Here is a 13,488-nt window from a genome sequence, read left to right on the forward strand (position 1 = left end):
AAAAAATTGGTTCATCCAGGCCAGGAGGTCTCACGTCTCGATAAGTGGTCCGATTTTGCAAGAAAGGGCCCGGCAAGTGGCAAACTCCTTGGGGATCGCAGACTTTACCCCTTCAACTGGATGGCTTGATAGGTTTAAGACCAGGCATTCGCTCATTTATAAAAAACAAATTTGTGGTGAGTCAAAGTCAGTAAATCCTGATTTACCAACCGACTGGAAGAATCAAATTTCGGCCCTTACGTCTGGCTACGAATCCTCAGAAATTTATAACGCACGTGAATTTGGGTTGTTTTTCAAAGTGATGCCTGATAAATTTTTGGTTTTAAAACATGAAAAATGCCATGGGGGGAAATTAAGCAAAGAACGATTAACGGTCCTTGTTTGCACGAATATGACAGGAACTGACAAGAAAAAGGTGCTTGTAATCGGAAAATATGCAAAGCCACGTTGCCTTAAAAACGTGAAAACCCTTCCGTGCATTTATTCGTCTGAATCTCGTGCGTGGATGACTGGTGATCGATTTATCCAATGGCTTCATGATTGGGACACCGAATTGAAAGACCGAAAAATACTTTTACTCATCGACAATTGCGCTGCGCATCCACAAGAGGTAAATCTAAAAAACATTAAGTTGGTTTTTCTGCCGCCCAACACCACAAGTGACTTCCAAGGCATCATCAAAGTTCTGAAGCAAGGCTACAGGAGAAGGATCGTACAGCAATATTTATCGATGATGGACAGCTCGACTCCGCCTAAAATATCAGTTTTGGACGCTATCCACTTTTTGTACGGTGCATGGATGGACGTAAAGAAAGAAACAATTTTAAATTGTTTCAAGAAAGCTGGCGTTGGAAATTTTACAGGACGGCAAGAAACCGAAGAGGTAAGTTTTTTCTTACATATTTTTATTGTAACGTCGTTCTTTCATTCGTTTGGTTTGATCATAGATGAATGATGGAAGTTGGCAAGATCTTTTAACAGAAGAAAGATTGGTCGAGTTAGAAGGATTTGACGACTTCGATAATGGCCTTGTGACCAATGAAGTTTTAAGCCTTGAGGTCCCAATCGATGAACATAAGACAGCATCAAAAGAGAGGGCAAATGAGGAAGAAGATGAAACAGAATCATGCATAGTAACGCAGCCCACAATAATCGATGTTTTGGATGCATTAAAGACGATTCGTACATTTTTTGTGTGCCGTACGGAAGTAGAAGACGAAACCTTCAAAAATATCAATCAATTAAAAAACGCTGTTTAAAAAAAAAAACTTAGTTTGTGTTAAACAAGAAAGAGTAGATGAATATTTTAGGCCGAGGCCATCTAACAAGTAATATACCGGGTGAGTGAAGTTTTACCGCCCGAGCGAAAACACCCACTTCTAATCAATTTAAAATTCTCAAAAAATTCAGGAATAATTGTGTATCACTGTAGAACAGCCTGTAAAAATTTCAAATTTTTTAGTGAAACAGGTAAAGATTTTGTTTTAATTCAATAACCGCTACATTAATTTAGATAATTTTTCAATGACAGTCCATTCAAACATTTAGGAAAAATTTGGTGTCATTTAAATCATGAAAACATCACCGGTTTTTGAAATAAATGGGATTTGATATTAAAATGCAAAATTTGGCTATGATTTACTATTAAATTGGCCGGTCAGTTCCACAAAAGAATTTGACGTAGGTTGTTTATGGTACCCTTTAGGGACTTAATAATTACTAGAAAAGTCGTCAACAGATGTTTCCCAACAATGAGATATTTATTTATGACACTGCAGCTATAAATCTTGGTCATTTTTCGCTCTTAATGTTAAAATTGGAATAATTCAAAAACGAATAATTATCTTTTGATGCGAATTTCATAAATGTGTTCTTTGAATTAATTATGAATTATGAGCGTGTACGGAAAAAAAATTTTTTTACTCAAAATCGATTTTTTAAATGTTATGACTGAATTAAGTGATAAGGAAAATTGATTACACACATTTGAAGTCTTATATCAAGGGAATGTAACCCTAAAGTTTCGTAATTTTTACTAATTTCTTAATAGGGTTAATCGTGCGTGCGGTAAAACTTCACTCACCCGGTACACGTGTTCCAAAACTTTACATGATAAAATATGCTATACTGAATAATAAAAATCATTTTTTGTACTCATAGCCTTGAAAGCAACGCTTCCAACATCCAACGCTCGCTCCGAAACGAGTGCTTCCCGGTCGACTCGAATGTAAAAATTGCAAAAAACACTGGCCCTTTGAGGCATTCAAAAAAAAATCTGTCTTGATAATAATAAAATTTAGTTCATAAAATACAACTTCCCTGGGTTTTCCTCCATTAAAAAATTACGGAAAGATTTATAATCGTTGAAAATTGTTCCTACAAAATTCACAAATTATTGCAAAAATTGAAATATCAAGTGAAGCAATTGTTTCCAATAACCAAAGATCACTGCCTACTTGGTTTTATGTTCGTTTATGTTTAATGTATTAAAACAAAAAATTTTAATTTAATCTTCGTACAAAAAATATTGTACGAACCACTTGCGTGAAGACATCTTCCGTTCATTCGCGCATTAATTAAAGGCACTCGCTCCTTCGTCGCTCGTGCTTTAAAAAATGCGCTCATGCGGGAACATCGTCTTCCCGCACTTGCTTCGTAAATAACTATTAAAACAGTTATTTTTGTATTAAGTGTGCAAAGCAAAGGTTTTTTGAGCTTGAGAATGTTAGGTTTTTTGTCGAGACCGTTTTTTTTTCGACGAAAAAATTTCCAATAATGCTATTTTATTTACATATTTATTTTCGCGGTTACTGTTAAATGCATTCTAACATTTGGCATACCGTTGGATTCAGAAAAATAATCTCTTTCAAAATTGGAATAAAAAAATGTACCAAGCTATTTGAAAAAACAAAGTTGACTATCATCTGACCTTGAATGATTTTTTGAAAAAGAATAAATCTATGTTGTGCTTTTTAAAGTGATTTATTCCAGTTTTTGTTTTATTTAAATCGAGCCATAAATAACGAAGATATGGCTTCCGGCGTTTTTAGGACGCACCTGTATATACAGGGTGTAACTGAAATACGTGTGTTAATTTTAACCAGTTCGAAGAACTCGTCGATTTATAAAACTTTGCTCTATAACATTTTGCAAAATAGCGCTTTCCCGGCTATAGCGCTCTTTTTCTTTGGTCCCTAGAAAAGCGTTATAACGAAGTTTTACTATGTTTTGTGTCAATTAATCTTTGCACCATTCCTGTGCATTGTGGGTTCTAAATTTATAGTTAGTTTATCATGGAAGAGGCTACATACAAAAAAGAATGGCAATAATAGTGCTTTACGAACAATTTGGTGGGACAAAAAAATATATAGAAATATTTTCCAGGCAGTTGGAGTGTATTGTACAGGTCAGGAAATCCACGCACACGTTAGATATCGCAGACTAACAAAAGCTGTGAAAGCGTATGTTGACCTCAAACCAAAACAACATAATGCCACCTCAAATACAAATATGTATGTATGAATTCCATGTCATGTTTCACTGCAAAACGTAAGAAATGTGTCTGCTGATGGACGAAATTAAAAAAAAAAAAAAAAACAACTGTCGATTGGTAGGTACTGCTGAATTTCCACTGCAATAGGCAAAACAAACAAAGGTCCGTCCAATCATTTAAAGAAATTTCAGAACTTGTACTTGGATCTAGAAAGAGTGTCAGCCGGTATTGTAATGTGATGAGTCAACTGTGATCAAATGAGCAACACTCCTTTTGGTGAACAAGATGTTAAATTTTGTACCGCAGGGTACAGTTGCGGAATTAAAATTTCGGGCAATATTGTCAATGTCATGATATAAACTTGAAAACAACCTTTACGTTAATAACCTTATTTTTTACTCTTGTCATGTTTTTGTTTTTTTGGCATTCAAAAATTGTCATTTGTGGCATAATAACGGGTAGGCAACATATCAAAGCGATGATTTAATTACACTCAGTGCAACTAACTGAAATCTCAAAATTCAATATTGATTTGGTGACACAGAAAGGTTTAATTTTTGAATGTCAGTCATGATGACAGTAGAAGGTGCTTTACAGAGATTTTGTTGAAGTGACAGAAAAATAGTCTCCGAAATTTTAATTCCGCAACTGTACCAACAAAATATGCTCGAACGCCTTGCAAAATCGTTTAATGGGAGATGATGTTCAAAACCAGCTTGGCTGAGGAACAATGTACCGCAAATCATTACCGTTGACAAAGTACTCGGCAGTACCTCGGTCTTAAAGAGCCGAGTAACAAGTTATAGTTAGTCTTAGATTAGTCCAATAATGAGTCACAGAAGAACACATTAATAACCGCAATGACCAAGTTTCTTATATTTGCGATCCTCGTTGCGATAGGTAAGTGAATAAACCGTCTCAAAGCCTGCGCAAACAACAGTTTAAATAATGTACTACCCCTTCGTTAGTGGTTCAAGAATAAAAGTTTACCATTTAAATTCTTCAGTTAATTAATACAAATAAATCCTGGTGTGTCTTTGTGAAAGAAAACTTTGCAAGTTTGGTTTTTACGGTCCACGTGGAAAAGCAACACTACTTCCGGCAAAACCAGAAACCACAAAGATAACTTTTCGCCGATAAGACAGGTAAAAAAAAGTACTTTCAGAGTCTCATCCACCACATTAAATTTTCCTTAAATTCAAATCTAGACACTTTCCTATCATCGACTTTGTTAATTTGTCTTGCGAGCAAGAATTTCGTTTCTGTAAACAGACAGACAAAGCTCCAAGCACGTGGTTTCTGTGTTGGTGCCTTGAACCTCCTCTCGATACATTTATCCTGTTCGTGACGTCACCGATTTTTCGTGCAACGCCCACCACCACCGCATGCAACTTACTATCCCAGACGGTTTTGCGCGTTGACGTTCACATTTTTGTTGATCAACTTCTCGGCGATCTTGGCCCCTTCCTGAATGTTGGGCGCCCCGGCGATCAAATGCAGGGCCGAATCGTTCTCCGACCGGGTCGAAAGACTAACGTTGCAATTGTTCTCCAAGAGAAAGAGCGCCGAGAAGGCGTCCTCCTGCTTGATCGCCCTGTGCAATAGAGTGTCCCCTTGCGCATCCCTGATGTTGATGTCGGCGTTGTGCTGCACCAGGGTCGTCGCCACGCTCTCGTTGTGACTCCTCAAGGCCAGATCTAGCGGCAGCTCGCCGCCGGGACTCCACACGTTGACTACGTCGGACAGCTGCAACAGAAGAAAAAATTCGCCAAAGTCAAAGACCTTCGAAAAACTGATAACGAATCGCGCACGAATGACTCAACCCCCCACCACGCATCGGTTCAACCGGCGACGTCCTTATCTGACCAGTCGGAACAGACGAAGAGAGAGCGAAAGGACTGGTTTGGTTGATTAAACGTCACCGGTCGCAGACGGCGTTGTCCGTCACAGAAAACAGTCGACGAACGAACGAGTGCGCCAGTGTTTTGTTCTTAACAGTGCCGTATCCCACCGACGAAATATGGACATTGTCGAGGGTGGATATTTTTTTTCTAAATGAAACGTGCAAATCCTGAACCGCCATGAGTGCCATTTCGGATCTGTTAGTGCTGGTGTTGACATGTAAGGATCAGGCTCGCCGAGCGAATCTCTTCTCTAGTGTAGTCCTTGCGCAATTAGTGTCGTCGCAAACGTCCCGAAATAGAAATAACGAAAACAGGACAAGCCGTGCGAAAATGCTCCACACCAATCACAATTTGCCATTTAATTTTTTTTACTATAAATCGATTTATTTACTTATTGGAAGAAAAAAAAACACGATCGTTAAGCGCTACTACAGAATAGAATGATTTTTTTCCATAATTCATGTCCTTGTAATGTATATGTATACCGCATTTTGTCGCCCCTCGCGGCTTCCGGATAACAATTACATTATTGCATCAATTCCGCCCTAATTAAAAGCTGAAAGTGAACCAGAATCGGGAGCGCCTAGTTAAAAATAATGCAAAAACGCCAGCACGCACATGCGATAAAATTACCCAAGACTGTCATTTAGTAGATCTAATTTTTACTCTTCACTGATAACGCCACTCGACTGTTTCCGCTGGTCGTTCAGGAATATAAGAAAATATTTCTCAATCGAAAATTTTAATTGGTTTTGAAACTATCGGACGATTTTACGGCGATTAAAATTGAGTACCATGAAACGAGGAAAGTAAATTGACTATTGAGAACGTGAGCGGTACCGAATTGATTTCTTCTTTCTTTGATTTATTTCTGAAGTAAAAACGTAAGCGATGGGGTGTATCCGCTCATGATTGAATTTTACGATTTGGTGAAATTTATGACCTTGTCTCGTGCATTTTTAGCACTTTTACAAACAATTAGTTCGCAAGAATTCGTGCCGAAGGCCGAGGAAGCTCTAATTTTGTTCGTAATCTTATCAATTTTCACGAAGAATGACTCGATGCCAATGGGCTGACCAATACAAATTCCACGAAAGGAAATCATTCATCATTCTAATCTCACTGATAAAACTGATTTGTTTATATTTCACAGTATTTAAAAAAATCACTGAATTATAATCTTTCAGGATTCTTACGCGAGGAATTAAAAAAACTACTCTGATATAATTTTTACTTATACGATAAATGAATTGTCTATTTATATCACAGTGTAACTAATAATAATTTTTGAAGTAAAAAAGTCATTTATTATTCATTAACTTTGAATACCACATGCCTTAGTGTAGTGTTTTTTTTTGGCCCAAAATTTTACATCTTTCCATATTTATGTACTACATTTGTCAAACGTTGAAAATTTACATTCTCGAATATGTATTTTAAACCATTCACTGAGTGGAAATTACATAAAAAGAGCTTTTTTATTATACCTGAATCAGAATCCCTGTTTTTGACACTAAAATGCGTGCGAAAAAGGCCCTTAAAACACTAAAGCTTTAAGGTCGCTTAGGTAACAACAAATTCACATACATTTTGAACAATGATAAATAGACATTTATACACAATTTATTATAGCAACGGAACAACAACAATTGACCATTTCTATATCCACGATTAATGACACAGATTACTTCGGAAAAGGTATTTCAATTTGCTTTTTTTTTGTTATAATTTTCAGATTTTATAGTGCAGGTATAATAAAAAATAGCGTATGACACACGTTTATAAGGGCCATTAAAGCACTTGCGACGTTAAAAGCACTCCGCTACGCGTCGTGCTCTTAAACTCGTCGCGCGTGCTTTAAAGGCTTCCTTATAAACTTGTATCATAATATACTATTAAATAATTTTGGTGATAAATTACAATCACTAACAACAGTCTAAATATTTTACCAAACATTTCTGATAAAAAAAAATCCTTGTAATAATAACAGATACACTGTGTGTACCAAATACTTATAATACACATGACAAGACTAAATAAAAAATCACACTCTTGCAGATACTGTAATATTTGATCTAAAAAATAAATAATAGATTATATCGGGTGTTCATTTAAATGTATCCTCAACGTTGGCGCTGAAGAGTCGATTGTGAACGCACCACTCGTCAGTCTGCACACTACAGTCTGTCTCAATTCGAAATTTCCACCAACACTGGATTCTACGTTAGAAATACAACCGGCAACACTGTTTGGTGAAAAATGCGTCATCAAAAGAACATGCTAACCTTTTTATCTCTTCGAAATATTTTACTAAAGCATTTTTCATTTTAGCGTCAAGTCAATTACGTTGTTTTTGAATCATGTTTATAAAATAATTATATGTATTGCCAACTTTGGTTATAACAATCCCCACTTTAGAAATATTTTTATTTTGCCAACATAATTCAACAAGTGGTGGAAATTTTGAATTGAAACAGATTATATAAACACAAACAACGCAAAAACTGAGGTTAGATTTAAACAGCAGAATTTAAATCTCAACATTTTTATTAAAGCTCTAATACAATCTCAAATATTTGCAAGAGTTCACAGTCTATTCAAGCGTATTTAAATTATAAAAACAAAATTATATTGTTCGATGTATTCAAAAACTTTGTGACAGAAAAATTTTCCTCTAATAAATCATTTTATCTACATACTTTGCGTTACTAATGGGCTCATTATTACATATGTATATCAAAAATAGTTTAATAATGGATCGTATCATTAAACTATTTTTGGTAAGTTTTAGCTTTGTTATATTGGCAACATTAACCGTTTCAGCTCAGGCGTCAAGGTAAAGTGTGAAGCTACGAAGTAAATTTAGTAAATATAACATTTTGAACATTTAGCACACGAATGACGGATATTATTGAATTTGTTTCATATCTACTACATTGTTTTCAAATTTAAATACAAATTATCAATGTCTGTTACCAATCCATGCCAAAGTCCCTAGTCTAATATGAAAACTGCAAACTGGAGCAGAACAGGAGCAGCCGAAATTTGAGGAATTAGTAAAACAAAGTAGATAAAATACCATATTACACTCGTTTAATAAGACGTATTATCACACGAATGTGTTTTAAAGCACGATGAGCGTAGCGTCTTATTAAACTCGTGTAATAATATACTACATATTATGAAGCATTTAATTTACAACTTCATTTTATTATTTACGTATTTTAAATTTTACGAAGTAATGAAAATTAATTTTCTTACTTACTTTCCGTACTCGACTTGCAATTTTCCGTTTTTGACACTTTTTCTATCAAGACCTGTTGATAGTTTTTGCTAATTGTAAATATTTAGTCTAGAATACATCGTCGTTTCGTGCATCAAAACAAACATTTCTTGTTTGAAATACCATTCATCGTAATTAATTAAATGTCTGATGATGGTATTTTTAATTTTTGTATTTATTGTCATAACTTCCAAAATTTACGTTGCTCAGACATCAACAATTTGCATTTGCACAGTTCTATTATGGATGTTAACACAAGTTGATTAATTTAATAACAATACATGTTTGATCGTTGAATTAATTTTTATTGGGACAATTAAAATAACCACGTCATTCGTTAAACTATCGCGAGGAAAAAATACCAACACTGCGTGCTAATAATTAATTAGTTAGATATCTTATTCTAACCGCAAAATCTCAAACTTTATGGTAATATCACTTTGCACAGTAATTATTACGCTATAAAAATTACGAACCATTGACTATGTAAATTTGTATTTAGTAGATTATCTTGCGTGGAAAAAATATTAAATTTTGGCGTGAATTAAATATGAACAAACATTTTTAATTTATCGTGAAATATGTAAAAAACGTAAAGTTGAAATTAATATTTTTCAATTAAATTGCACATTTTCCAATTCGTCAAACCATTACTAATCCATCCGGCGAACGAAATCGATGAATTCTTTGTATGGTAATCGACGAATTAATAGGAAAATTACGTTTTAAATGGCACATGAGGTCACATGGCCGAAGTACACAGACAGACACATAATAAAATTATGATGCTGCATTGTGGCGTAGACAAATACCAAATGACCGACTCCGATGAACCGTGATATCATTAGAGAAAAATCGAATAACAGCAACGTTCAAAACGATCTATTTCGGGACTTTCGACTTGACGCTTTTGGTATTTTGTAACTGGTTGCGTAAAAAATATTAACCTCACTTGATCTCGAACTGATCGTTTAAAAAAAATGGTAACTTTCATCGGCGATAATTGAGTAACACTTGAATTAAACCGTTCCTTGACAAATCCAGTTTTCTAAAGATTATAACATTTTTGCAGTAAAAAAAATAAATGAAAACTTCATTTTTCATTTTGTTTATTACTATTACTGTGTACACGGCAGCAATAAAAAAGACAATTAGTACATGTCATCTTCAATTTTTTTTAATTATTTCACATTTTTGTGAGCTGTCGTTTAATGTAAAAAATTTAATATCTATTAAGTTCACGACGACAATTCTAATTTACTAATTTCAGAAAATTAAGAATTTCATTTTAAAGGCCGTGTACGATAAGAAAAAGTGAAAGTAATTGGATATAAATTGTATCACAGTCTATAAAAAATAAAATATACAGACGCGCTTAAAATAAAAACTAGGCTAAAAACTAGAATAAGAAAAAAAAAATATATACATAAACCTGAGATGTAAATATAAAATTTGCGGCGCAATTAGACTGGATTGTGAAATATTATTTAATTAAATTAAGAGAAAACGCAATGAAAACATATGTACTGTTTTCTCAATTTGATTGTAGGTCGTAAAATTTTATGGTACATAGTTTCAGTTAAAGATCTTGCGGGGCTTATAAATCCTAGTTTACCACCAGCAGATAATGTTTTAAGCATGGTTTGTATTGTACATTTAGCATATTTGCATTGTACGCCAAATGGCACGCGCTGCTTCCCAACCTTTTCAAACCCAACCATTGTACCGGTTAATCGCTCATAATATGCAATAAAATTTTACGACCTACAACGAAATTGAGAAAACAGTACACGGTAAACTTTCTTGTTGCTAACAGCACGTCTGAAAAACTCCATTCTGATGTCAGCTTGTCCAATATTTTAAATTTAATTTATCAAATTTATCATTTGACCACAGATTCATTCATATTTTCCATTCCGATTATCGTTTTTCCGATTTTTTTTTTGTTCTGCAACTTTGAATGACAAGCTTGGGGAACACGTGAGAAAAGAAATCTACAATTACTCTCAACTACATTACCGTACATTAAAATCTCTATTTACGTAACAGCGTAATAACTATTAATTTTTAAAGTGGATTATTTTCCAATTTCTAGCTTTCTTTATTTCACCAGTTGTAACGACAAATTATTTGACGACAAAAGAGATAAATTATGTTAATGTTACCATTTCTAAATTTTAAATTTTGATATGTTCCACATACCAGAAATATTTACAAGCGTATTAAATTTACGTACCCAAAAATTTACCTCCCTATTTTTTCACTTTCAAAATTTCGCATTCATCGAGTGAAAATTATATAATAAAACTTCTAAATCATTTTGGTGATCGCCGACAGCTGCGATTCAAGAGTGTTACCAAACATTTTAGGAAAAAGCTGCCAGTACATTTTAATAATGTGGCATTTCGCTGTCTTTAACTATTATTATTATTCATTACTTTCTAAGAAATACATTGCATAGTGTTCGTACAAAATGTGATCTTGAAATTAAATTTTATTAGCACCGTTTTTAGTAAATAAATCGGTCAAGTTAAAACTTTGTCGATTCACATCGTTATTATTACAAAATACCAACATTCCACCTTTGTTGTGTAATAATCATTTCTACGTACTTGCAACACTAATGAAAGCAATTATAATTTTAATAAGCACCTCGTGAGAGTCAAAACTTTAACGTTTAAAAATCAATCAATAAATTTAAAAATCCCAGATAAAGTCGTAAACTTTACGATAACAAAAACAAAACATTTAGGGTATAAATGACATGATCGATAATGCTACTTAAGTGTACTTTTTATCGGCTAATTAAGTTAAGTGTAACGGTCAATTAATTTGTTTAAAATGCCGTTAAAATGCTACCGACATTGATTTTTCCACGAGTCTCGCCTAATTTGAACGACTGAAAAATTCTAGCGAAATGCTGAAGTCTCGGTCTGACCTATTTTCGTCACTTAACCAGAATTCCACGGCGTTGAAGAACAGGCATTTCCGTTGAAATTCGCCGAAACTTAAACAAACACGTGTCTCTCATTTTTGAGGAAAACATGAAAACATCGTAGAAGCAAGTGGTGCCACTTAAAACAAACAAAAATTAAGAATTCGATCAGTTTAGTTCAAAATTTTTCAGACAAATTTTTACATAATTAATGACTAAACTTTAGATTCCGCCCAAATTAATTGTTCGAATATTAAATTTAAATACATTAATAATATCTGTGGTTCACATTATCACATTTTTAACCAGTAAAACCGATAATTCCAAAACTAGTTTGTTTTCAGTGATCGCGTTAAATTATTTCGCACAAACACACGAAGTTATTTCATTTGATAATAAAAAAGCAAATTTTTTTTTATCTCGAGTGAAGCCTTGGAGATAGCGATGTCGCCCCCGATCAAAACCCCGAAGGTCGCGAAAGCCTTTAATCAACCGGAAACGCCAAGTGGGCGCCCTTTTAATCGAAAAAAGACAACAGGAGCATCGACCTCTTCCCTCTTGTTGCGCCATAATTGAATCAGAAATAATTGAATATTTTTTCCTGTCGTAACGGAACGTGCATGAATTAAAAATGATTTATTGTCTTTTTTTTCCAGTCATCTCATGCGCTGACGCGGCCATCCAGTGCTACAAGTGCACCACCACCAAACCTCCGCTCTTCAGCAACGAAACCACCCGTCTGTGTTCCGAATTCGACTACTCCGACAAATTCGTCGTCGACTGTCCTTACTCGACGTTCTGCATGAAGCGCTACTTCACAGCGAAAATTCCGGGATTGATAAACGCGACCGAGAGGGACTGCGCCCACCAAAAGTTCGAAACGCAGAATTTCAAGAACGGGAAGTGGCAACCGGAAGTCATAATCGAAGAGCCCTACCACGAGGGGTGCTCGCTTGTGAATGACAAAGGGGTCAGAACTTCCACTACTACGGAATGTTATTGTAAAAGTTATTTGTGCAATGATTCCAATATTTCCAGGAGCCAAGTGGCTCTAACGGCTGTGATTCTCTCTATAATCTACTTTTCATAACAAATCAATTCTTGTAAATAAATTTTTAATAAAAGTATGAAACTTGCCTTTGTTGAATTCTCTACTAGACACAAGAACACCACATCTTCTCTTTGCAGTCGAACAGCCGAATGAAGGGGCAGCTGGGTTTTGCTTTTTAACATTTTGTACAAAAGGGGTCCGGACATGTGTTCAAAATCACTTGCATTTAAGTCATCCCAATGTGTCGAAATTAAACCGGAGCAGTATTCTCGCAAATTTTCCGCGTTAATTTCTTCTGCTACTGAATAGAATTTAACACAAGTACGTATTGTGACAACATAAATCAGATACTGTTCACAAGTCTCTACCAAGTTATCCAGCTTAAACTCGTAGGCTTTTCTGATCAACTTCAGAGTTAAATCCTCTGATTTCAAGTCAATTTTATTAGTGTATAACCACAGGATTATCGCTTGGGCCACATCAGGTTCAATTTCGCTCCAATCCAGCTCAGTCTTCCCTGTCAAAATTGACGAATTCCACAGATTAGATCTGGCATCCAACACTAATTTATGCGCGTTAATTTGCCGGTCAAACAATTTGATTTTAATGTCGCTGTAAGTCTCAGAGTTGTACAAATTGCTCACAGTTGACAGGAGCCTAGCAGCAAAAGTGTCTTCTATGTTATCTGCGCTAGTCGCCGCAATAGCATTGTATTTATTCTCGATTTCGTGATACTTAGTCTGGAGCTTGGAGTATTCCTCTTTCAAAAGGGCTAGATGTTGTTGTAACTTCTTCACTTCGGACTGTCCAGCTGGAAATTTG

The 13,488-nt window shown here is 34.9% G+C and overlaps 2 protein-coding genes across 3 annotated transcripts in view; one reads left to right on the forward strand and one right to left on the reverse strand.

Annotated features, from left to right (window-relative positions):
• Window positions 1-13,488, reverse strand: part of LOC138129506 (rabankyrin-5) — a 35,488-nt gene that overhangs the window by 21,803 nt on the left and 197 nt on the right. The window contains exons 2-3 of the mRNA XM_069045803.1: window positions 12,753-13,477; window positions 4,890-5,239 (exon numbers count right to left, since the gene is read on the reverse strand). Of these exons, the coding sequence (XP_068901904.1) occupies window positions 4,890-5,239; window positions 12,753-13,477 (1,075 nt within the window). The remainder of the gene's footprint in view (window positions 1-4,889; window positions 5,240-12,752; window positions 13,478-13,488) is intronic.
• On the forward strand, window positions 4,233-12,750 carry LOC138129521 (uncharacterized). Of its 2 annotated transcripts, none has more exons than XM_069045839.1 (2): window positions 4,233-4,393; window positions 12,272-12,750. In XM_069045839.1, exons 1-2 carry the CDS (start codon window positions 4,354-4,356, stop codon window positions 12,703-12,705), a joined length of 474 nt encoding a protein of 157 aa, XP_068901940.1. In that variant the 5' UTR covers window positions 4,233-4,353; the 3' UTR covers window positions 12,706-12,750. The 2 variants fall into 2 exon arrangements, with proteins under 2 accessions (XP_068901940.1, XP_068901939.1); XM_069045838.1 differs by lacking the exon at window positions 4,233-4,393 and adding an exon at window positions 5,265-5,614.

Source organism: Tenebrio molitor, chromosome 4, assembly GCF_963966145.1.
Source record: "Tenebrio molitor chromosome 4, icTenMoli1.1, whole genome shotgun sequence".
Classification (NCBI taxonomy): Eukaryota; Metazoa; Arthropoda; class Insecta; order Coleoptera; family Tenebrionidae; genus Tenebrio; species Tenebrio molitor.

What these genes read in the sequence shown, in the direction of transcription:
- LOC138129521 (XM_069045839.1), top strand. Translation starts at nt 4,354, where the DNA reads ATGACCAAGTTTCTTATATTTGCGATCCTCGTTGCGATAG. An exon ending in TGCGATCCTCGTTGCGATAG is followed by an intron (nt 4,394 to 12,271) that starts GTAAGTGAATAA and finishes TTTTTTTTCCAG; the next exon opens with TCATCTCATGCGCTGACGCG.